Source organism: Erinaceus europaeus, chromosome X (genome assembly GCF_950295315.1).
Source record: "Erinaceus europaeus chromosome X, mEriEur2.1, whole genome shotgun sequence".
NCBI lineage: Eukaryota > Metazoa > Chordata > Mammalia > Eulipotyphla > Erinaceidae > Erinaceus > Erinaceus europaeus.
In genome coordinates this window covers 70,548,622-70,575,694 of record NC_080185.1, presented here as the reverse complement: position 1 = coordinate 70,575,694, position 27,073 = coordinate 70,548,622, and the positions used below count along the sequence as shown (strand labels likewise).

General features: G+C 38.1%; 1 protein-coding gene across 2 annotated transcripts in view; it reads right to left on the bottom strand.

Moving 5' to 3' along the window:
• BRWD3 (bromodomain and WD repeat domain containing 3) overlaps positions 1-27,073 on the bottom strand; it is a 236,478-nt gene that overhangs the window by 127,317 nt on the left and 82,088 nt on the right. For both annotated transcript variants that reach the window (XM_007534008.3, XM_060182523.1), the window contains exons 9-11: positions 23,783-23,883; positions 20,622-20,692; positions 19,723-19,823 (exon numbers count right to left, since the gene is read on the bottom strand). In XM_007534008.3, coding sequence (XP_007534070.1) covers positions 19,723-19,823; positions 20,622-20,692; positions 23,783-23,883 — 273 coding nt within the window. The remainder of the gene's footprint in view (positions 1-19,722; positions 19,824-20,621; positions 20,693-23,782; positions 23,884-27,073) is intronic.

Here is a 27,073-nt window from a genome sequence, read left to right as displayed (position 1 = left end):
GGAAGGAAGGAAGGAAGAAAGAAAGAAAGAAAGAAAGAAAGAAAGAAAGAAAGAAAGAAAGAAAGAAAGAGAGAAAGAAAGAGAGAGAGAATGAGTGGAGGAAAAGAGCATAACACCAAAGTTCACTCAAGTGTAGTGGAGGCCAAGGTCAAAACCAAATTGTTCAATTAGCCGTATAACAAAGTAGGCACACACACACACACACACACACACACACACACCAATAATAATAATAATAATAATAATTATTATTATTATTATTATGGGGGGTAGATTTTCAGCTCCACTTTAGGGGGGTGGGGGTACAGAGGAAGATTTTGGGTGGTGGGGGTGGTATTAATATATAATCCTATTAATTTATACTTTTATAAATTACTAACCAATCTGAGTGGAAAAATAGAATGTGGAAATATAGAATGTTGAGCTTTATAATGCATAGACTTCAGTTCTGAGTATATATTCCATTAATCTAACCACTTACGTTTCCAATTAGGAAACTGATTGGATTTTAACATTAGGCTTAAATTATTAATGCCTTTCTAATAATAACTTTTTTGAAATATTAAATTCCGTGGGGCCAGGCAGTGGTGCACCTGGTTAAAAACACACATTACAGTGCACAAGGACCGAAGTTGAAGCCCCTGGTCCCCACCTGCAGGGGGAAAGCTTCATAAGTGGTAAAGCACAGCTGCACGTGTCTCTCTGTCTCTTTATCTGTTGGTATGCATGAGACCCCTTCTGTTTCATTTGGTTTAAATCCCCCCTGCTTAACACTATTCCAGTTACATAACCACTTCATTCTATTTACATAACCACTGTTAACAAGCACCTCCCTCCAGGGCATTGGTTCAATCCCCACTGTTTCATGATATGTTTTTGCTCCACCCCCTCTCCTTGTCACACCCTGATCCTCTCCTTGTCACATTCTGATTTTCACCAGTCACTTTTCTCTCCACCCTCTCTATGTCACATCCTGTTTCCACCCTACTTGGCAAGTATATATAAAGACAGCATTGCGAGTTTTACAGTACCTTGAGTTTAGCTTAGCTCGTCTTAGATTGTGCTGCATCCTGCATGAATAAAGAGATACTGCCTACAGCTCAACCATGAGTCCCTGGTCGTCTGTTACCCGCCCGTGAAGCCAGCCCGGCGAAAACAACATAACCCGTCGAAAACAACATTTATCTTCCCCACCTTACTCAATATTTCTCTCTATATATATATCCAGTAATAAATAAATAAATACTATAAAATTAAACCACCTGTAAACTTAGACCAAGGAGACGAGAGGCAAACAGTCTTGTCAGTATATAAGACATAGTTATTTGTAAATAGCATTAAATGACATATATCATGGTAAAGTCTTGTAGGGTACAGTAAATCCTAACCATGGGATTTTCAAAGTAAACCAAGTTATAATAATCATCTATTGCCTTATTGAACTCTAAGACAGTAAGGAAACTTTCTAATTCCCTATAAAACCTGTATTCCTCCCAGAACTGGATCCTCTGCGGCTTTGCTCATTCTCCTTCATGCTTCTCTTGATCCATACCATTTGATACTGCATCTGTTGATCTTAACCAAATCAATGCAAGCAGTGCCACTTCGACATGTTTAACTTCTGGTGTTCAGAGATACCAGGCCTGGGATGTCAACACTTCAGCTCCAATATTCTGCTGAGACCTTTACTAACTCAGAGGACTCCTTACTTCCATTTTGGGTAGTGAACTTCCTAACAAAGTTACAGTAAAGTAGAAAAACCTACAAAAGACACTATAAAGTAGTTAATCAAATATTTTCTACTTAGACCTACATACTCTCCTCACCTACCTCCTATTTCACTTTCCTCAATCATTGTAAGTCCAATCTTGTCAGATAAAGTAAGAACTACAAAACGGGGAGTAAGGCAAGTGGCCAACACTTTTGGTCACTACCAGGTTGGCTCCATCATCTGGGGCTCTACTCAGGGAAGCCTGGGATTCTCACATCGACAGGGTGGTCCTAGACCTCAACTAGATGCCTCTCTCCACCATTACTGATCATCTCCATTAGGAAAAACATCATAAACCTGTTGGGCAGTAAGCCAGATTCCCCCTGCTTATCCCTGCGGTCTATTTACATAGCCAGTTACCTAGGAACCACCCTGCCTACAGGGCATTGGTTTAATCCCCACTGGTTCATGATGTCTTTTTGCTCCGCCCCCTCTCGTAGTCACCCTGATTTCCACAAGTCTCTTTTTGCTCCACCCTCTCTACATCACATCCTGTTTCCACCCTACTTGGCAAATATTATATAAAGCTGCTCTTCTGTTTTAACACATGTGGAACTGCCTTCCGACTCTAAGAGTCCCAGTCTCTCTCCTGCGAAGCTAGCCCGGCAATAAAGATTGAACTGCATCCCACTCAGCCATGAGTCCCTGGTCATCTGTCTCCCACCTGTGAAGTTAGACGGCAAATGGCGCCCTGAACAGGGACTGGCATAAACCCTCTTGCCCTCAGTATAGAACAACAATGGTAGAAACTGCCCCACTATACAAAGGGAGACTGGGTCAAGACACTCTGCCATTCGAGAAAGACTGGTCCTGAAATGAGTGTAGCCTAGAATGTTCCTAGCTATGACCATGGAATACAAGATCAGAGTAAGAAGGATACAGAATTTACACAGGCTCCTGTACTAAATACAGATAGAAATGGGCCCTAGGTCAGATTGATGGGATCTACAGTTAAAGGTATTTATATACTTTCTCTATATTTGGAAGCTTCTCTCTGCCCAGATCTAGCTTTCTAGTCCTATTTCCAACTCTGACACCATCTTCCCAGAGAATACCCTACCTCCATGTTAGCTGACGGGCTCAGAAAAAATTAGTAAAGCCATGGGCCCCTTGGAATATAGCTAAAATAAACTTCCTAGATCCTTCCAACATGAAGGCCCCAAATCTCTTCTACTATACTCTTAACTTTAGGTTCATGATTATTAAACAGTTAGTTCTGCTTTATATCTTAATGCTGTTCAGACAACAAGTTGCAAATGCTACCATGACACCAACCTGACTTTCCTGGACAGATGATCTCACCAATGTGTCCTGTAGCCCAACTGCCCCAGAGCCCTACCCCACTGGGGAAAGATAGAAACAGTCTAGGGGATCAGATCAAATCAATGGGGTTTACAGTCAACAATATTTACACAGCTTTCCCATATTTGGGAGCTACTCTCTTCCCTGATCCAGCTTTCTGGTCCTTTTTCAAGCAATGACACCATCTACCCAGACAATAATTTGGATCTACCTGCATATCAGATCTCAGGATCAGGGGAAAAAAACTAGTATAGTCACAGGCCCTCTGGAATTTAACTAAAATATGCCTACTAGCTAACTACAAAACAGAGACTCCCCAACTCTTCATCTGCACGATTCTAGCCTTTAGGTTCATGATTAGCCAACAACTTGTTTGGCTTTATATGTTAAATCTCTTTTCAGCCAGTAGGTTCCAGATGCTACCATGATGCCAAGCAGACTTCCCTGGACAGACAACCCCACCAATGTGTCCTGGTGCCCCGCTTCCCCAGAGCCTTGCCCCACTAGGGAAAGAGAGAGGCAGGCTGTGAGTATGGATCAACCTGTCAACGCCCATGTTCAGTGGGGAAGCAATTACAGAAGCCAGATTTTCCACCTTCGGCATCCCATAATTACCCTGGGTCCATACTCAAAGAGGGTTAAAGAACAGGAACGCTATCAGGGAAGGGGATGGGATACAGAGTTCTGATGGTGGGAATTGTGTGGGTTGTACGTCTCTTATCCTATGGTTTTGTCAGTGTTTCCGTTTTATAAATTAAATATTTAAAAATTTAAAAAAAGAAAAGAAGGCTCAGGGTATGTCTTGACATGTCAATGGTCAGGGGAAGAGGAGAAGCAATTACAGAAGTCGGACTTCCCACCTTATGCACCCCATAAAGATCTTTGGTCCATACTCCCAGAGGGATAATGAAAAGGGAAACTTCAAATAGAGGGGAGAGGATATGGAACTCTGATGGTAGGAGTTGCATGGAATTGCAACTCTCTTATCCCATAATCTTGTCAATCATTATTAAATCACAAGTAAAATAAATCTCCCATATAAGCTTTCTTATTTCAGAAAAAAATTAAAATGATTATGTTTGGGGAAATCCAATATGGTCAATAATGAGAGGGACTTCTTGGCAGCACAATTTGTAATAGCCAAAACCTGGAAGCAACCCAGGTGTCCAACAACAGATGAGTGGCTGAGCAAGTTGTGGTGTATATACACAATGGAATACTACTCAGCTGTAAAAAATGGTGACTTCACCGTTTTCAGCCGATCTTGGATGGACCTTGAAAAAATCATGTTGAGTGAAATAAGTCAGAAACAGAAGGATGAATACGGGATGATCTCACTCTCAGGCCGAAGTTGAAAAACAAGATTAGAAAAGAAAACACAAGTGGAACCTGAAATGGAATTGGAGTATTACACCAAAGTAAAAGACTCTGGGGTGGGTGGGTGGGTGGGTAGAATACAGGTCCATGAAAAATGATGAATGAAATAGTGGGGGTTGTATTGTTAAATGGGAATCTGGGGAATGTTATGCATGTAAAAAAAAAAAAAGTAGAAACGCAAAGCAGAAATTGACTGAGTTTGGAGTATGGCACCAAAGTAAGAAAGCAGAAGTACACTAGAGTTTGCAGTGAGTACCTCCCTAATACTTCCTCTCCACTATTCCAAGCTTTGGGTCCATGATTGCTCAACAATTTGTTTGGCTTTGTATGTTAACTCTCTTTTCAGTCACCAGGTTTCAGGTGTCATCAGGATGCCAGCCAGACTTCCCTGGATTGAAGACCCCACCAATATGTCCTGGAGCTCAGCTTCCCCAGAGACCCACCCTACTAGGGAAACAGAGAGGCAGACTGGGAGTATGGACCGACCAGTCAACGCCCATGTTCAGCGGGGAAGCAATTACAGAAGCCAGACCTTCTACCTTCTGCAACCCTCAATGACCCTGGGTCCATGCTCCCAGAGGGATAGAGAATGGGAAAGCTATCGGGTGAGGGGGTGGGATATGGAGATTGGGTGGTGGGAAATGTGTGGAGTTGTACCCCTCCTACCCTATGGTTTTGTTAATTAATCCTTTCTTAAATAAATAAATAAATAAATAATAAGAATGAGAGGGACTATTGCTAACTTCCTTCAATGAACATAGCATATGTACAGTGTGATTTTGGTAAGATCTGCTTAGAAAACTGTCAACATCCTTGAGGAGTCATAGAATAGTATGAAAAGAAGACAGGCTATTTTTGAAGACAGGAAAGTTTCTACCAACCCCTTAAATAAGAGTCCTGCAGACCTGCTGGTATGGAGTTCAAAAAAAAAGAGACAGAAAAATGGCTTAATGATTGATGAATACCATTAAGACTGAAGATTAAATAGGGGAAACTAGCAAAACAGTAAATGATCTACCTCAAAATTTAATAGGCAATAGAAACAATAAAAGAGTCATGATGACTTAAAAAGGAACAGAATTCAGATTATTGACCTGCAATGAGGAGAAGAAATAGAAGAAGAATATATATAGTAGCAAAGAGTGTTTGCCTAAATGAATGACTGGGAGAATACTAAACAGAACCAATCCAAAATATGTATACCAAGGATGGCAAAGAGCAAAAATAAATAAATGATAATGGAGTTAGCAGGAAAAATTAGTATAAAGAGATAAACACTTAAGATTATATGCTGATTTTCAACAGAAACTCTAGAAACCATAAAGGTATGGGAATATGGTTACAGAGTGTTAAACAAAGGGCGAGGTGGTGGTACACCTGGTTGAGCAGGCAGTAGCGCAGCGGGTAGAGCGCACATGGCAAGAAGTGCAAGGACCAGTGTAAGGATCCCAGTTCAAGCCCCCGGCTCCCCACCTGCAGGGGGTTTGCTTCACAAGGGGTAGAATGGGTCTGCAGGTGTCTATCTTCTCTTCCTGCCCCTCGATTTCTCTCTGTTCTATCCAACAACAACGACAGCAATAAAAACAATAGTAATAACAACGATAAACAACAAAGGCAACTAGAAGAGAGAAAATGGCCTTCAGGAGCAGTGAGTTGGTAGTGCAGGCACCAAGCCCCAACAATAACCCTGGAGGCAAAAAATAAATAAATAAAAAGGGAAATAAAATCAAATAGAGTGAAATATCACAAATTAGAGCAGAAATAAATGACATCAAAAACAAACAAAAAAGATCATTGAAGCTAAGAGTTATTACTTTTTAAAGTTTTTAAATAATATTTTTTTATTTATTGCATAGAGACAGCCAGAATCAAGAGGGAAGAGGATGATAGAGAGAGACAGAAAGATACCTGCAACATTTCTTCACCATTTGCAAAGCTTTTCTGTGGCAAGTGGGGACTGGGGGCTCGAACCCAGGTACTTGAGCATTATAATACATGCACTCAACCAGGTGCACCACCACCTAGCCACAAGAACTGTTTCTTTGAAAATGTAAACAAAATTGCCAAACCACTAACGAGACTCAACTAAAAAATAAATAAATAGGGGCCAGGCGGTGGTGCACCTGGTTAAAAGCACACATTACAGTGTACAAGGACCCAGGTTCAAAGCCCTAGTTCCCACCTGCAAGGGTAAGGCTTCACAAGTGATGAAGCAGTGCTACAGGCTCACTGTCTCTCTCCCTCTCTATCTCCCCCCCTCTCTATCTCCCCCTTCCTCTCAATTTCTCTCTCTCTCTCTCTCTCTCTCTATATATATATATATATATATATATATATATATATAATATTTAAAAATAAATAAATAATGAAAGCAAAGACCCAAATAAATTGTATTATAAATTTGCAAAGGGGAGCTATCAAACAGACACAGAAGAAATTCAAAATATCATGTAAGGCTTCCAAGAACAAATATATGCCACTAAACTTGAGGACTTCAAAAGACAGCTTACTTCTTAAAAGCATGCAATCACCTGTAACTAAAACAAGAGGAACTGGCAAACATGAAACGACCACTTGCAGCCAAAGAAATTGAAATAGTCATGAAAAATATCCCAAGATCAAAAGTTCAGGTCCAGATAGTTCTACAAATGAATTACATAAAATCTTTAAGGAGGGGCTATTATATATACTTCTGAAATTCTTCCAAAGCATTGAGGAAAGAAAAACGTGACTTCATACCAAAGTCAAAATCACCCTGATGCCAAAAGCAGACACAGACACAACAAAAACAGAAAACTAAGGACACTCCTTAAGTACTATGATATTCAGCAAACATCCTAGCAAACTAGATATAGCAGTACATTAAAAAGAAAATGTACCAAATAATGTACCAAATAGGATATAACCAAATAGGCTGGTTCACTGTATGTGGATCGATAAATATAAATCACCACACAACAACAAAAGGAAATAAAAATAAGCACTTGATTATTTCAATAGATGCACAGAAAGCCTTTGAGAAATACAATGGAATGTTATGCAGCTGTTAAAAATGCAGTAGTTTGATAACCAGAATATATAAAGAACTTGCAAATCTCAACAAGACAACAAATAACCCCATTCAAAAATGGGGGGAGTACATGGACAGAATAATCACCACAGAAAAGATCCAAAAAGCCGAGAAACTCATGAAAAATGCTCTAAGTCTTTGATTGTCAGATAAATGCAAATAATGACAACAATGAGAGACCACTTCACTCCTGTGAGAATGTCATACATCAGAAAAGGTAACAGCAGCAAATGCTGGTGAGGGTGTGGGGTGAAAGGAACCCTCCTACACTGCTGGTGGGAATGTAAATTGGTCCAGCCTCTGTGGAGAACAGTCTGGAGAACTCTCAGAAGGCTAGATATGGACCTACCCTATGACCCTGTAATTCCTCTCCTGGGGATATACCCTAAGGAACCCAAAACACCCATCTAAAAAATCTGTGTACACATATGTTCTTGGCAGCACAATCTGTAATAGCCAAAACCTTGAAGCAACTCAGGTGTTCAACAACAGATAAGTGGCTGACCAAGTTGTGGTACATATATACAATGGAATACTACTCAGCTATAAAAAATGGTGACTTCACCGTTTTCAGCCGATCTTGGATAGACCTTGAAAAATTCATGTTAAGTGAAATAAGTCAGAAACAGAAGGATGAAAATGGGATGATCTCACTCCCTGGAAGAAGTTGAAAAACAAGATCAGTAAAGAAAACACAAGTAGAACCTGAACTGGAGTTGGCATATTGCACCAAAGTAAAAGACTCTGGGGTGGATGGATGGGGAGAATACAAATCCAAGAAGGATGACAGAGGACCTTGTGGGGGTCGTACTGTTATATGGAAAACTGGGAAATGTTAAGCATGTACAAATTATTATATTTACTGTTGAATGTAAAACATTAATTCCCCAATAAAGAAATTTTTTAAAAAGTGCAGTAGTTTGGGAGTCAGGTAGTAGGTTAAGCGCACGTGGTGCAAAGTGTGAGGATGGGATTAAGGATCCCAGTTCGAGCCCCCAGCTCCCAACCTGCAGGGGAGTCACTTCACAGGCAGTAAAGCAGGTCTGCAGGTGTCGATCTTTCTCTCCCCCACTCGTTTTCCCCTCCTTTCTCCATTTCTATCTGTCCTATCTAACAATGACGATATCAGTAACAACAACAATAACTACAACAATATATAAAAATGAAGTAGTTTCATGTTAGATGGAACTTGAAGGGATCATGTAAAGTTATGTAGATCAATAAGAGAAGTATACACACTAGGTAATCTTCCTTATCAGTGGAAATTAAATAATATTAGAAAGGAAGAACTAAAACTTCGACAGGATGTAGTATATATGGTGGAAAATAACTTAGAATGAGTAGAGAGTGTTTTGCAGCCAAGTATGACAAGATAACTAAATTCATGATTTCAAATATTCACTCAGTAAGAAAATTATATGTGTGGAGGATACTTTGAATGCATTCAAGTATCAAAAAGCAAGTTAAGAAAGTAAGTTTACCAATGTAAGAGAGAATATAAGTAATGGAAGACAAACAGACTAAATTTTATGAGTTTAAAGTAGGGGTGGGAGGGAAAGGCTAAGAAAAATGAAGCAACTTTTCAAGAGATTAAAGTTTTATTAGGGAAACAAATATCAGAATTATAGAGGTCTCAGAACGAAGAGAAAGGAGGGGATACAAACCAGGTTTAAAAAAATAAGAGTAGAAAATTAGCCAAATCTGGGGTGTCATAATGATATAGATGTTCAAGAAGCAGAGACAGCTCCTATAGTCCTAGACCTCAAAATTTTACATCAAGGCACATCATTGTAAAACTACCAAAAGTCAAGGACAATGAAAAAAACTTGTAAGTTACTGGGGAAAAGAAGAAGGTGACTTATAAAAGCAGAAAAGTAAGACTAAAATCAGACTTTGCAGCAGGAAGCAGGAAGGCCAGAAAAGAGTGAGATGACATAATCAAGGTGTAAAAGACAATAATAGTTACCAGACACCCTTCAAGACTATCATTTATATATGGAGTAATAAAAACAGTACCAAACCCCACAAATAAGAACATCTAATATTTCACAAGGTGACCTAAAATATTAAATGGAGGGAGGTTCCCGTAAGATGGCGGACTGAGAAGCTGCTAGTTGCCTGAGGTCTGACCACATCTCCTGGAAACAGTAGGATTTTCTGCCTTTAGTAGGCAAGCCAAGAAGGGGTCCTAGCGGCGACACCAAGGAGGTGACTATAACTTAATTAGGGTTAAGAATTAGAGTAGGAAAAAAGTGGAAAATTTTTTTTCTTCCTTTTAAGTTCTAAGCATACCTCCTTCCCCGCTCTCCCCCCCCATAACTAGTCCCTGGGGACCAGCTCCTAGCAGGATCCCCTGCTAGAAGCACCTTTTCTTTACCAAATTCCTGTCCCATCAGGGAGTATCACTAATTCTAAGTCTATACACTTTGAAACCTCTGGCCTTTTTTCTTTCTAAGTAGCCAACCCCCCCCACCTCACCCCGCATAGCTAATTAAATAATTAAAAATAAAAACATAAAAAAACCCTTTCCTTTCACTGCCCTTTTATGACTGTTCTTTTTCTTATCTTTTTCTTTTTTCTCTCTCTATCTTTATTTTTTTTGTTTTTTCTTTTTCTCATTATAGTCATCCTTTCTTCCTTAATCCTACAGCTTCCAAAGTCACAGTCCCCAGGCCCCACACCAACAAACAGTGTGCTTTTTTGAATTCACTGATACACATTTGGGAATTTCCTTTCACTGCTCTTTAATTACAGCTCTTTTTCTTATCTTTTCCCTTTTCTCTCTCTTGCCTCTTTTTTTTTTTTTATCTTGTCATACACTTCTTCCTTCTTCTTTGCCTTTCTGAATTTGTGAATTATTTTGGGGAAGAAATCTGATTCAGAGTGGACTCTCTATGTGTGTATCCCTGCTCTAGTTCCCTTTCCCCTCTTGTTACCCCGGAATATACAGTGGATAGTAGATTTGCATAACTGTCTATTCTTGCTATCTTTTCTTTCTTTTCTCTTTCTTCCTCACTGGGATTTGGTTACTATTTATTCACGGACTGGAGAAATTGTTTGGCTAACTGGTAACGATTAAACTACTTCAATACTTGCTTCAGTTGCTACTGTAATTCCTGAGGTTGGTGAGTGCACTTGTCATAAAGGTATTTAGTACAGTGTTACATATACTCAAATCACAATAACTGAGGAACAACAGAACATAAAAAAAGAAACACATAAATCAAAAAAATGGGTAGATCAAAAACAAATAAAACTGCTACTCCAATGAATGAAGACAGGAGCCCAGAAGAAACTACAAATCAGCGAGAAGGAACCATAGATCAGAAAAGTATGCAAGCAATAATAAACTTATTAATCACAGAAATGAAAACAACATTGGAGGAAAGGAATGGCAGTATTAGGGAAACAAAAGTTGAGACCCCCAAGGAAAATACTGATTATCTTGAGGCAATTAGAGAACTGAAAGCTGAAATAGCTGTAATGAAGAAAGAAGCTGAGGCAAGGGAAAACAGACTAACAGAAGCAGAAAACAGAATTAGTCAGACAGAGGATGAGTTAGAGAAAACGAAGAAAGAGGTGAAAGAGCTCAAAAAGAGATTGAGAGACACGGAAAACAACAACAGAGACATATGGGATGATCTCAAAAGAAGTAACATTGGTATAATTGGCCTGCCAGAGGAAGAAAGAGAGGAAGGGGAAGCAAACATTCTAGAGGAAATAATAGAAGAAAACTTCCCAGAACTGAATAACAGAAAGGACATCAAGATTTAAGAGGCCCAGAGAGTACCAAACAGAATCAACCCAGACCTGAAGACACCAAGACACATCATAGTCACAATGAGAAGAAGTAAGGATAAAGAAAGGATCCTAAAGGCTGCAAGAGAGAAAGAAAAAGTCACATACAAGGGAAAACCCATAAGACTATCTGCAGACTTCTCCACTCAAACTCTAAAAGCCAGAAGGGAATAGCAAGATATCTATTGAGCCCTGAATGAAAAAGGGTTTCAACCAAGGACAATATATCCTGCAAGACTTTCATTCAAACTAGATGGAGGGATCAAAACCTTCTTAAACAAGCAACAGTTAAAGGAGGCAACCATCACCAAAAGGGCGCTGAAAGAGGTTCTAAAAGACCTCTTATAAACAAGAACATCACTATAATACTTGCAATATATCAGAGCAAACAAAAATTTTTTTTGAACAATGGCACTACAATACATTAAATCCATAATATGAATAAATGTCAATGGCTTAAACTCACCCATCAAAAGGCACAGGGTGGGGGGATGGATCAGAAAACATAACCCAACCATATGCTGCTTGCAAGAATCACATCTGTCACAACAAGAAAAACACAGACTTAACGTGAAAGGATGGAAACCTATCATACAGGCTAATGGACCACAAAAAAGGGCAGGAACAGCCATTCTCATCTCAGAAATGACAGATTTTAAATTAAATAGTCATAAAAGATAGGCAAGGACATTACATAATGATTAGAGGATCAATCAGCCAAGAAGACTTAACAATTATTAACATCTATGCAGCCAATGAGGGACCATCTAAATACATCAAGCACCTACTGAAAGAATTTCAAAATACATCAATAGTAATACAATAATAGTGGGAAACTTCAATACCCCACTCTCACACTTAGACAGATCAACAAAGCAGAGAACCAATAAAGATACAAAAGAATTGAATGAAGAGATTGACAGACTGGTCCTCTTGGACATTTTCAGACTCCTTCACCCCAAAAAACTGGAATACACCTTCTTTTCAATTCCACATAACACATACTCAAGGATAGACCACATGTTAGGCCACAAAGACAGCATCAATAAATTCAAGAGCATTGAAATCATCCCAAGTATCTTCTCAGACAACAGTGGAGTAAAACTAACAATTAACAACAAACAGAAAATTATTAAAAGTCACAGAATTTGGAAACTAAACAACATACTCCTTAAGAACCATTAGGTCAGAGACTCACTCAAGCAGGAAATTCAAATGTTCCTGGAAACAAATGAAAATGAAGACACAACCTATCAAAATATTTGGGACACAGCTAAAGCAGTACTGAGAGGGAAACTTATAGCCATACAATCACATATTAAACACCAAGAAGAAGCTCAAATGAACGACCTTACTGCACACCTCAAGGACTTAGAGGAAGAGGAACAAAGGAACCCTTAAGCATCCAGAAGGACAGAAATCACTAAAGTTAGAGCACAAATAAACAACATCGAAAATACAAGAACCATACAAAAGATCAATGAAGCCAAATGTTGGTTCTTTGAAAGATTAAACAAAATTGACAAACCCCTAGCCAGACTCACCAAACAAAAAAGAGAGAAGACTCAAATTAATAGAATTGTAAACGATGGAGGAGATATCACAACTGACACCACAGAAATCCAGAGAATCCTGCGAAACTACTATGAAGAACTATACGCTACCAAGCTAGAGAATCTGGAAGAAATGGAACAATTCCTAGAAGCATATGCCCTTCCAAAACTGAACCAAGAAGAACTACAAAATCTAAATGCAGCAATCATAGACAAAGAAATTGAAACCGTTATTAAGAATCTCCCCAACAACAAAAGTCCTGGACCAGATGGCTTCACAAACGAATTCTACAAAACTTTCAGGAAACAGTTAGTACCCATACTTCTTAAGCTTTTCCATAAGATTGAAGAAACAGGAATACTCCCTTCCACCTTCTATGAAGCCAACATCACCCTGATCCCAAAAGCTGATAGGGACAGAACAAAAAAGGAAAACTACAGACCAACATCCAAAAACCACATGATTAACTCAATAGATGCAGAGAAAGCCTTTGACAAAATCCAACACCCATTCATGCTCAAAACTCTACAAAAAATTGGAATAGATGGGAAATTCCTCAAGATAGTGGAGTCTATATATAGCAAACCTACAGCCAACATCATACTCAATGGAAAGAAGTTGAAAGCATTCACCCTCAGATCGGGGACTAGACAGGGCTGTCCACTGTCACCGTTACTCTTCAACATAGTATTGGAAGTACTTGCCATAGCAATTAGGCAAGAGAAAAGGAATCAAAGGAACACAGATTGGAAGGGAAGAAGTCAAGCTCTCACTCTTTGCAGATGATATGATAGTATACATAGAAAGACCTAAAGAATCCAGCAGAAAATTACTGGAAATTATTAGGCAATATAGCAAGGTATCAGGCTATAAAATCAATGTACAAAAATCAGTGGCATTTCTTTATGCAAACATTAAATCTGAAGAAGAAGAAGACATCCTGAAATCACTCCCATTTACTGTTTCAGCAAAATCAATCAAATACCTAGGAATAAAGTTGACCAAAGAAGTGAAAGACTTGTATGCTGAAAACTATGAGTTGCTACTCAAGGAAATAGAAACTGAGACCAAGAAATGGAAAGATATCCCATGCTCATGGATTGGAAGGATATCATCAAAATGAATATTCTCCCCAGAGCCATATACAAATTTAATGCAATACCCATCAAAGTTTCACCAAGCTTCTTAAAGAGAATAGAACACTACAAAAATTTATCTGGAACCTGAAAACACCTAGAATTGCCAAAACCATCTTGAGGAAAAGAAACAGAAATGGAGGCATCACACTCCCAGACCTTAAAATATATTATAAAGCCATCATCATCAAAACAGCATGGTACTGGAACAAAAATAGGCACACAGACCAGTGGAACAGAATTGAAAGCCCAGAAATAAATCCCCACACCTATGGACATCTAATCTTTGACAAGGGGGCCAAAAGCACTAAATGGAAGAAGGAGGCTCTCTTCAATAAATGGTGCTGGGAAAACTGGATTGAAACATGCAGAAAAATGAAACTGAACCACTTTATCTCAGCAGAAACAAAAATCAACTCCAAATGGATCAAAGACCTAGATGTCAGACCAGAAACAATCAAATACTTAGAGGAAAACATTGGTAAAACAGTTTCCCACCTACACCTCAAGGACATCTTTGATGAATCAAACCCAATTGCAAGGAAGACTAAAGCAGAAACAAACCAATGGGACTACATCAAATTGAAAAGCTTCTGCACATCCAAAGAAACTATTAAACAAACAGAGAGACCCCTCACAGAATGGGAGAAGATCTTCACATGCCATACATTAGACAAGAAACTAATCACCAAAATATATAAAGAGCTCAGCAAACTCAGCACCAAAAAAGCAAATGACCCCATCCAAAAATGGGTGGAGGATATGAACAAAACATTCACTACAGAGGAGATCCAAAAGGCTAACAAACATATGAAAAACTGCTCTAGGTCACTGATTGTCAGAGAAATGTTTGGCTTCGTATGTTAGCTCTCCTTTCAATCACCAGGTTCCAGATGCCATCAGGATGCTGGCCAGGCTTCCCTGGATTGAAGACCCCACCAATGTGTCCTGGAGCTCAGCTTCCCCAGAGACACACCCTACTAGGGAAAGAGAGGTGCAGACTGGGAGCATGGACCTTCCAGTCAATGTCCATGTTCAGCGGGGAAGCAATTGCAGAAGCCAGACCTTCTACCTTCTGCAACCCTCAATGACCCTGGGTGCATGCTCCCAGAAGGATAGAGAATGGGAAAGCTATTGGGGGAGAGGATAGGATATGGAGATTGGGTGGTGGGAATTGTGTGGAGTTGTACTCCTCCTACCCTATGGTTTTGTTAATTAATCCTTTCTTAAATAAAAAAAAATTAAAAAAAAAATTAAATGGAGAAAGGAGAGTCACTTCAATAAATGGTGCTGGGAAAATTAGGTTGAAACATACAGAAGAATGAAACTGAACTTCTACATTTAACCACACATAAAAGTAAACTCCAAGTTGATTAAGGACTTGAATGATAGAGCAGAAACTATCAAATACTTAGAGGAAAATTCAGGCAGAACTCCTTCCACCTAAGTTGTATTCAGGTATATTCAATGCCTCTATTCCAATTTGCAAGGGGAAAAAAACTGGACTACATCAAATTGAAAAAAGCATTTGCATAGGAAAAGAAACCAACACCTAAACAAAGAGACTCTTCCTCATAAAATGGGAGATCATTTCATGCCACATATCAGACAAAAAGCTAATAACCAAAATATATAAAGAGTTCACCTAACTCAGCAATAAAAAGAAAATGACCCTGAGGCTAGGCAGTGGTACACCCAGTTAAGGACTCACATTACAATGTTTGAGCTCTTAGTCCCCACCTGCATGGGGAAAGCTTCATGAGTGAAACAGGGCTACAAGTTTTTCTGTCTCTCTCCCTCTCTATCTCCCCCATCCTTTCTCAATTTTACTGTCTCTATTCAATAATAAAAATATTTTTTAAAATGACCCATCCAAAAGTGGGGAGAGGGTATGAACAGAATATTAACCAAAGAAGAGATACAAAAGGCCAACAGATATGAGAAATGCTCCAAGTAATTAATTGTCAGACAATAGGATGTCACTTCACTCCTATGAGAATGCAATACATCAGAAAAGATAGTAAAAACACATGTTGGAGATGCTGCAGGGGTAAAGGACCGCTCCTTGACTGCTGACAGGAATGTAAATTGGCCCAACCCCAGTGGAGAGCAGTCTGGAGAATTCTCAGAACGTTAGAAATGAACCTACCCTATGATCTGGCAATTCTTCTCCTAGGGATATATCCTAAAGATTCAAATAAACCCACCCAAATATATATATATATATTTATAGCAGCACAATTTGTAATAGCAAAAACCTAACAGCAACCTAGGTGTCCAGCAACAGATGAACGGCTAACTAAGTTGTGGTATATATACAGAATGCACTATTATTTATCTACTAAGAATTATGAATTCACCTCCTCCACTTCATCTTGTGTGGAGCTTGAAGGAATCATTAAGTGAGATAAGCAGAAAGAAAAGGAATGACTTCTCCAGAGGAGAAGCAATTACAGAAGCCAGAATCCCCATCTTCTATATCCCCAAAAGAATTTTGGTCCATACTCCCAGTGAGGGAGAAAGATTAGGGGAAGATGACTAGAGGGCTCTGAATGCCAATTCTAGCAGGACCCTGAATGAGAAGAGGAAAAAAAGGAAAGATACTCGAAAGTAGTAATAAGTGTAGGTATGACTTAGAAAGGAAGAGAAGGCAAAACCATAGGGAAAAATGGGCAAAAAAAAAATACAGATATATAGTTAGTTAGATATAGAAATAGTAGTCAAGGGGGGCTGGGTGGTGGTGTACTTGGTTAAGCTCACGTTACAATGTGCAAGGACCCAGGTATAACCCCCTAGTATCCACCTCTAGGAGGAAAACTTTGTCAGTGATGAAGTAGGGCTCCAGGTGTCTCTATCTCTCTCCCAATCTGTCTTCTCCATTCCTTTCGATTTCTGGCTATCTCTATGCAATAAATAAATAAATATAATATTTTTTTTAAATAAGAGTCAATTCATTTCTGTGATCTTGGGAGAACTACTGCAGTTTTCAATGGAAGGAATCGGGAAGCAGGACTCTGGTGGTGGCAAAGGTGTTAAAGTAATTACATCCCTATTGTCTTATAATTTTGTAAATCAATATTAAATCACTAATAAAAGTAAAATGAAAGAATGGAGAAAAGAAAAAACAGAGCTATGAGACAGCTCAGTAGCATTAGTATGCAAGAGAACTTTAGTTCATCCACTGATTCTTTATTATTATTCTTTTCTTCCTGTTTTCCTTTTCTTTTCTTCATCGGAGTCAATTTCTGTTCTGGGTTGATGGTTCCTGAGACTGAATCTGAAGCCCTGGGTCCTCACACATGAAAATCTTTGGCATAGTGAATGTGCTAAATGCAACCCCCTGATTCTGCATAAAAATAGTGGAGGAGGAAGGCAAAGTTAGGATGTTTCATCTTTCAATTCACTGTAGTCAAAAATTCTTATTGTTACAAAATGATCCACGTATCTCTGAAACACAACTACCAGTAGTTGCACTTCCATATCCAATATAAAGAACTTTAAATACATGACCTTGAAAAAATAGCAGTCAAACTGTCACTAAGACTTTGTGAAAACTATGTTGGTTATTATGTGGATGGGTTGAGGTGGAGGTGATATGGGTGATGTGGGGTGGGGTTGATACCATAATGATTATGCAAAGAGACTCTCATGCCTGAGGCTCCAAAGTCCCAGGTCCAATCCCCCACACCACCATGAACCAGAGCTGAGCAGTGCTCTGGTCTCTCTTCTCTCTCTCTCTCTCTCTCTCTCTCTCTCTCCATCTCTCTTAAAAATATAGTATTTTTAAAAAGAAAAGTATACCTGTAATCTTATTTGCTTATAAACCATTAATAAATCATTAATAAAACAGATAAAAAGAAATATCCCAATATTCCACATTAAATAAATCTATGGAGGAGGAGGAGGAGGAAAATGAGGAAGAGGAGGAGGAGGAGGAAGAGGAGGAGGAGAAAAAAGAGGAGGGGGGACAGGAGAGGGAGAGTAAAGAGTCAAAATTCCTGGGGGGGAAAAATCTACTGAGTAGAAATAACCTTGAGAAGGAAAACATGCATCATTCCAGGCATAAACCTGCTCCCTATGTAAGTTTGTTATTACTACCTAAGTGGAAGTACATTTCCAGAGGTTTTAAAAGCACTCTAAAAATAATACTATGATCGAAAAGCTAAGTTTGATGAATATTTTTCCAAAGACATAGTTAATATATCTTTTAGTAATATAAACCAAAAAGAAATGGTCCAATATCAAATGACCTCAACTACTGGTGGAATTTAAGAGATAAGGATAGAGTAGGGAAAATATAAAGCAAAACTTGGATTGGGTGTGGTGTATTGCAGCAAAGCCAAGGACTATAGGGAAGGCGGGGAAGGGAGAAGTGAAGAGAACCTAAGTTGTAGGTGAAAGTATTCCGCAGTAAACTTTCATGGAAAGATGAGAGATTGTACCCATGTGTCAATGAAATGTGTCAACACATCCCACCAATAAAAACTATGAAACAGACATAATTACCACACACATAAAGATGATAGTAATGTATATCAATGATATACAATATAGAGATAAATTAGAATACAAATTTTAAAGTGAATTTAAAATACAACTGATGAAAAGATATTTTATAAAATATTACTGTAACATATAAATGTATTTTCTTTTTCCATATAGTAAAATAGAACTCATCCTGAAAACCATAATAATAATAAGCTCAGAATTTTATATTGATACTCCTTACTGAAGAGACATCTTATAATAATGTAAGTTTTATTTGGCACCAATTTTTATAAATTAAGGTACAGATGAAATAAAACATCAATTCCCCAGGGGAATTAAAAACAAAGATGTGAGGAAGATGGGTCAATATTGGGGCAGCTTAGAATGTTCCTACTCATGACCACAGAATGTGAGGTCTGATCTACAGGGATGCAGAGGTTACATAGGCTCATAAGCTGAATATGGGTCCCAGACTAAATCAAATCAATGGGTATTACAATCAACAATATTTATACTCCTTTCCCATATTAGGGAGCTACTCTCTTCCCTGATCCAGCTTTCTGGTCCTTTTTCCAGTCATGACATCATCTCCCCAGACAATAACTTGGATCCATCTGCATATCATATTTCAGGCTCAGGGGGGGAAAAAAAGACTCGTATAGCCACAGGCCCTTTGGAATATAACTAAAATATGCCTACTAGCTATCTACAAAATGGAGGAACCCCCCCCCACTCTTCATCTGCACTATTCTAGACTTTAGGTTCATGATTGTTCAACAATTTGGCTTTCTATGTTAACTCTCTTTTCAGCTACCAGGCTCCAGATGCTAGCATGATACTGACCAGACTTCCCTGGACAGATAACCCCACCAATGTGTTCTGGAGCTCTGCTTCCTCAGAGCCCCACCCTACTAGGGAAAGAGAGAGGCAGGCTTGAAGTATGGATCGACCTGTCAACGCCCACGTTCAGCAGGGAAGCAATTACAGAAGCCAGACCTTCCCCCTTCTGCATCCCACAATGACCTTGGGTCCATACTCCCAGAGGGTTCAAGAATAGGAAAACTATCAGGGGAGGGGATGGGACACAGAGTTCTGGTGGTGGGAATTGTGCGAAATTGTACCCTTCTTATCCAATGGTTTTGTCAATGTTTCCTTTTTATAAATAAAAAATTAATTAATTAATTTAAAAAGATGTCCTATATTTAAGATTTTAATTTGACTCTTACCGTATGTGCCTCTAATTCAGCTATTTTCTCAGGGGTCTCAGAGCCCAAGTAATATATCCTAATCACATGGTCAGTGCTACCTGTTGTAATAAACATTCCACCTGGAAAATTAAAAAACAAACATTGTACCAAGGAGCTTAAATAGTCATCTGATTGTCTCCTTGGCTATGTGATACTTAATATACAAAGAAGACTTCAAACGACACAAGATTATTTTCTAACAATCAAGACAGATAAACATGTAAAAATTAAGTAACATTCAAGATAAAGAAATGAAACATTCAAATAATAACTATATCATTTGCTAAACGAAAATCTACCAAGTTCTTACTAAAGGCTTTCATTGCTAATGGATTATAAGCATTAATGGTTATACCTTGAGGAAGCCCCTTTCATTATAATGCTATAAAATTATTTATAAAACCTGTATTTACAAATGTCCTCACAATGGCTAATACAATGCTATATTTTACCAAAATAGTAAAAGAAGAGTAAAAGTTTTAGCCTTAAGAAAATGCTATTTACAAACTGTCAAAATATCTTCTGTGAGGAACTACAATAGCATATTTTCTGAAGTCATTGAAGGATTTTAGTACTGAATCGAAGGCAGTTAGTTGGTGATTACTTTTTGTTAAGTAATATTTGGAGTCAGGATGTCTTTTTTTAATCAGTAAAATTCTGTATGATATAAAAACATAATAACTGTAAATAAGGTAAAAAATAAGTATCTAATTAACATACACAGATTTACTTATTTTTAATATGATTTATAACATTGGAATATTTCTATTAACAGCCAAAGATAAAAACACTTTACTCCACAAAACTGTAAAGTAAATCTTATACAATTAGATCATTCAATATTTTGTGTAATCAAAACATTCAGTTTTTACACATACCAGAACTGAAAGATGAACAAGATATCTGAACTCCAGGTCTAGATCTCTCAGTAAATTTCACTGGGCGGTCTCTAAGAGAAAAGTTAAGATGCTCTTGTCTTTCACTGAGTTTAACCAATGCACAAAAATAACAGCATGTTACTGGGTATTGGCAATTTTAGTATCAACAAGATAAAAACCATAAAACTGAAACAGTCACTAAATACTAACACGATCATTCAGGTTAAAAGGCATTTAAGCCCTAAAATATAGTTTGATATCATAATTAGTGCAGCTTACAAAGTTACCATAATTCTTACCAAAATTGACCCTTGAATAACATAAACCTAAATTCTCTAGGTCTAATAATATGCTGATTTTTTCAATATATATATATATATATATATAGTAAAACTATTTACAGATTTCAAATTATGTTTATCACCACAGTAAGTGCCTTTTAATGTTCCAGTTTCTACTAATACTGATTACTGATATGAACATAATACTATAAGCCATACAATTTTATGAGAAATGATTCATTAGTATAAAGAGTAAGCTAATCATGAAGTATGCAAATTATACTCCCTTGCCATAAAACAGCCATGTGCATCAATTATTGCACCTATAAATGGAATCTTTTGTAAACTATCTTTTCCTTTTTGATGTCTAGCATTGGTAATATATATAAATCATCAGTGTTTAAACTTTTTTGAAAAAGTATAGTAGTGTGAATGTATTTCCCTGCGAATTTCTCAGTAATATTTTTATTCCCCTAGTTTACATTAATGAAAAATAAATATCCAGGGAGCCAAATGAACACATAAGTTCTGAAATCCAAAATGGCCCATACCATGACACATAACAGTAAAACGATAAAAGCAAAGACAAGGAAATAATATTGCAGGATGCTAGGAAAATGAAAATGTTGACACAGATTGGTAGAACTATCAGGCTCTCATCAGATTTCTTAAAGCAAACCAGAGACAAAAAATGAGTGGAATGATATATTCAAAGTATTAAAAGATACAAATTGCCAATCATGAATATTATATCCTATCAAATTATCCTTCAAGTATGAGAAGTAGAAGTCTTCCCAAACATACAGAAACTGAAGGTATTTAGCACCTTGCAAGCTTTACTAAAAGGAGTCTTATACAAAAAGAAGCAAAGTAATTACGACTCTAAATGGAGTGATCTGTGGTAGATACAAGAATACAAACAACAACAAGAGAAAAGAACAAAGATGTAGGAAATGAGAAGGTAAAATGGACAGAGTAGGAAACTGAACAACTTGTCCAAAAATTTGTGTGGAACCACCAAAGAACAACAAAATGGCAAAGCACCCTGGAGAAAAAAAATGAAATAACTGTAAATATCATGCTCCCCAACTTTAGTTGGTACTGCAATAAAAAATGGACATTTGGATTGATAGAACAGAATAAAGAATTCAGATATGAGCCCATACATGTACAGTCACCAAACATATAACAAAGGGGCCAAAAACACTCAGTGGGGGAAAGATCCCCTCAAGAAATAGTGCTGAGAAAACTGGTCATCCACACATAGAAAAGTAAATTTAGGCCACCACTTAACACCATACACCAATATAAGAAGAAAATGAATCAAACACTAGAAAATTACTGGACACTCTAAAATCCCACTCTTTCCTCATATTGGATGGAACCTGAATGAATAGTGTTGGGTAGGATTAGTTAGGAATAGAGGGATGAATAATAGATGATATCACTTATAAATGGAATTTGGAAGACAGGGACAGATAGGGAAATCACAGGGTGGAACTTGAACTTGAGGTGCTGTAGTTCAACAAAGCAAGGGACTCTGGGAAAGGAACAGAAGAGGGGAGCTTCGAGGGTGGATGGGGTTCTAAATCAGGGGTAAGAGTGTTTAGCAAACACTTATGCAGATCTGAGAATTGTGTAGACAAATGCAATGTAAACCATTAACTGTCCTATAAAATGGTGGGAGGGAGCTGGGAAGATGTTTGTACCTATAAGGAAACCTGGGAGTCCGGCAGTAGCATAGCGGGTTAAGCACAGGTGGCACAAAGCACAAGGACTGGCATAAGGATCCTGGTTTGAGGCCCCAGCTCCCCACCTGCAGGGGAGTTGCTTCACAAGTGGTGAAGCAGGTCTGCAGGTATCTGTCTTTCTCTCTGTCTTCCCATCCTCTCTCCATTTCTCTCTGTCCTATCCAACAAGGATGACAACAATAATAACTGCAACAATAAAACAGCAAGGGCAACAAAAGAGAATAAATATTTTAAAAAAGAAACCTGCAAACTTGACGGTAATAAAATACAAAGTAAATATAATGCAGAGAATAGAGCTGATCTTATGATAGGGCTTTAAATGGATGGGAAAAGAAAAGAGATATAAAAGTTGGATTAAAAAAAAAACCCGCTTTGGGAACCAGGTGGTCGTGCCCCTGGTTGAGTGCACATGGAACAATGCACAAAGATGCAGGTTCGACTCGCTGGTCCCCACCTGCAGAGGAAAAGCTTTGTGAATGGTGAAGCACCACTGCAGGTGGCTCTCTTCGTCTCTATCTGCCCCTTCCCTATAGATTTCTGTCTTTCTCTATCAATAAATAAATAAAAATAATAAAAATAATGCTTCTTCAAGTTGAGCACTGAAAAATATAAGCAATGGATTCTTAGATCTATCATTTTAACATAAAAAACACAGGTCACTGTGAAAGTTCATGAAAAACAAACAAAAAATGTAACACGTAATGCATATCTAAAAGACATGTTGATGAATTATATACTATACGGAAGATTATCAACCAATAACAGTAGTAAAAGTTTGGAGAGAATCAGATGTCATAGCCATATTTTTAACTATATACAGATTGATCCCATAGATTTTTATGTTGTTCAAGGGTCAATTAAACTATCATGGGAGGGTAGTTCAAAGTCTCCTAAACAGAATAAGAAATAAAACAAATACCTCGTCTCAAAATTTTGTGTACAAATAAAAATCACTTGAACATAAGTAACATATATTTTTTCTTAAAATCTCTAATATCAGATTCAAGTAACACATGCACATGCAAACACTCACTTAAGGGCAAGAACTATCCTGAATCCGTAAAAGCAACAAAGAAAAACTGAACATGCTAGATTTTTCACAAAATCCCTAATCAAGTTATAAACTTACCTAAACTTCATTGTTTTTACATGCCACTGCCAGAAACAGATTGTTCCATCAGCACCAGTGGAAGTGAGGTATCTTGTTGTGCCTTTAGTTGATGGACAAAACTAGAACAGAAAATTATATTTCAATCAGAAAATTTCAAACTTAATTTAAACATAGCTATGTTATTAAATGAGAAAAAATTTATAATACACTATAAGCAAATTCACTTAAAATTTCAGATTAAAGAAATGATTTAAATTTTCTAGATTAAGCCAGAGAGATAGCTCACTGGGTGAAGTACAGACCCTGAATATATGTTGTCTCAGTTCAAATCCTGGAACCACATGGAAGGAGTTATAGCTCTGCTGCTATGGTACCTATCACTCCCTTTCTCTTATTATCTATTTGAATGGAAAAACTGCCCACACATTTTTTTAACCCACACTAATGGCAAGGATATAAAGAAAAATGGGACAATGGTAGATTACTTATGGAAATGCAAACTGGTACAGCCCATACAGAAAAAATTATGGTGAATTCTTAAACAAATACAAATGGAAATGCATTAACATCCAGTAATATGACTCCTAAGCATATATAAAAATGATGTGAAAACACTGATTTAAAGGGACATATGTGCTCTTATGTTCACATATGAAGTATTCACAATAGCCAAGGTACGGAAGCAACCTCAGTGTCCAAGAGAAGATGACTGGATGAGCAAGTTATGAGAAATATACATACACATACACATACTCATTCTACTGCAAAAAAAAGAGATTGAATATTTCTGGACTATATAAATGGATCTATGGCAAGGAAGGAGATAGCATAATGGTTATGCAAACAGATTCTCATGCCTAAGGCTCTAAGGTCCTAGGTTGAATTTCCCCATGCACCATAAAACACAGATGAACAGAAGTTCGGTGGTTAAAAAAAAAAGAAGAAGAAGAAAAATATTATTAACTGTAAATCCCATCAATTTGATCTGGGGCCCATACTCACCACAGAAGCCTGCCCTTTAGGTCTGAGCTCACATTCTATGGTCATAACTAGGAACATTCTAGGCTGCACTCACTGCAGGGCTCATCTTCCTCAAGTGGCAGAGGGTGTTGACCCTTTAAAGAATGGGGCAGTCCCTACCATTGTGAGGCCACATTGAGGGCAAGGTCTTGGAGAGGCTCACAAGAGGGTTCACTATGTTGGTCCTGATGAAGATAAACAGTGACATTGCAGAGAGGGATCTTTTAGAGGTTTAGGCCCATCAATGTCCATGTGGGAATCACAGAATTCCCTGACTAGGTCCCCAGATGATGGGGTTTCCTGGTAGTGATTAAAAGAGCCATCATTAAAGTATGCTGGTCTCTTGTCCTTATCCAGAATTTGTAGTTCTTACTTTGTCTGACGTTAGCCTTGGAGTGATTGAGAGAAGTGAAATAGGAAGTAGGTGAGGATGATATCTAGGTCTATGTGGAAACTTTTATTAACTATGTTAAAAAGTGTCTTATACTTTTCCCGTATTTGGGAGCTACTCTCTGCCCTGATACAACTTTCTAGTCATATTTCCAGCTCTGATACCATCTCTCCGGACAGTACCATTAACTCACCTGTATGCTAGCTGCCAGGTCAGGCAAAAATTAGTAAAGTCATGGGCCCCTTGGAACATACCTAAAATAGACCTACTAGTTTTCTCCAAAATGGAGACCTGAAATCTCATCTGCTATATTCTTACCTTTAGGTCCCTGAACATTAAATAATTGTTCTCCTTTATATCATAATGCTTTTCAGCCACCAATTTGCAGATGCTACATCATGCCAAACTGAATTCCCTGGGCTGATGACCTCACCAATATACCCTGGACCTACACTTCTCCAGAACCATGCCCCACTAGGGAATTATAGAAACAAGCTGGCAGTATGGATTGACCTGCCAATGCCCATGTCCAATGGAGAAGCAATTACAGAAGCCAGACTTTCCACCTTCTAACCCCCATAATAATCCAGGTATCATGCTACCAGAGGGATAAAGAATGGAAAGGTTTGTGGGGTGGAGCCAAGATGGCAGCTTAAAGACAACACCTGGAATACTCTCTGCAAAGAGGCTGCTTTAAACCTGGAAATTTTGTGAGGGCAGGGTTTCCAGGACTGTTGTGGAGGAAGTATGTAGAAGGGGTCAAAGTGGACCCATAACAGAATTTTAGAACCCATCCTTAGACTGGCAGTGAGCTGCCGATGTGGACAAGGGAGCCAAGGAGTTGGACATGAGTTTTATTCTTTCCATTTACATCATTCCCTCCCAAGACCAGCACCCATGCCAGAGGGGCAGGTAAGGGAATCAGCTACAGATAAGGAGACACTCCTGTGAAGTTAATCTCATTAAGCAAGATTCCAAGATGGGGGGTGTCATCCAGAGGAGGATAAAATTTTCTGATTTAACTACAAAAAATTGCTAAATCTAGGGGTTTTTTTTTTTGAAGGAGTTTGGAGCTCTTTCTGAAAGGCTGACTTGCTTCACCAGTTGCTGCCTCTGATGGGGCTGTGAGAATAGTCTCCTTTGGTTTTGCTTGGGTTCCTTTATCTATTTTTCTTCCCTCTATCTCTTGAGTGTACTTGATAGTTGCTTCTTATAATTGTTTTTGCTTTGTTTTGGAAGGGGGGGTTGTGTGGAGCTCATTAGGAATAGTTTAATCTGCAGACTGATTGTTAGATGTTGTGGTTTTTGTTTATTGGTTAGTTGGTTGGTTTTCCCTTCACTCTGGTTTGACAAAAATTAGCTGTTGCTATTGTTCCACTGACTAGTGATTGGTTGTACTCTCTATTATAGGAGGAGCTTGTTTTCTTTCTCTAACATTCTTCCTTCATGATTTGAAAAATATTTGCTTTTGCTGCTGTTTTTGCATTCACTTGTGCTTGTTAGTAATTTATTTTGTTAAGAAGTCTGACTTGGAGTGGATTTTCTTTCTCTCTTCCTCCTTCCATCTCCCTTCTTTGCCAATATCTCTAGAATTTATATTTGATAGTTGATTTTTGTAATTGACTAGTCTTACTTTGTCTTTTTGGGGGATGGTTGTTTTTGGTATTATTAACAACTTTTTGTATTTATTTATTCCTTTTTGTTGCCCTTGTTGTTTTATTGTTGTAGTTATTGTTGTTATTGATGACGTCGTTGTTGGATAGGACAGAGAGAAATAGAGAGAGGAGGGGAAGACAGAGAGGGGGAGAAAAAGATAGACATCTGCAGACCTGCTTTACCACTTGTGAAGCGACTCCCCTGCATGTGGGGAGCTGGGGCCTTGAACTGGGATCCTTAAT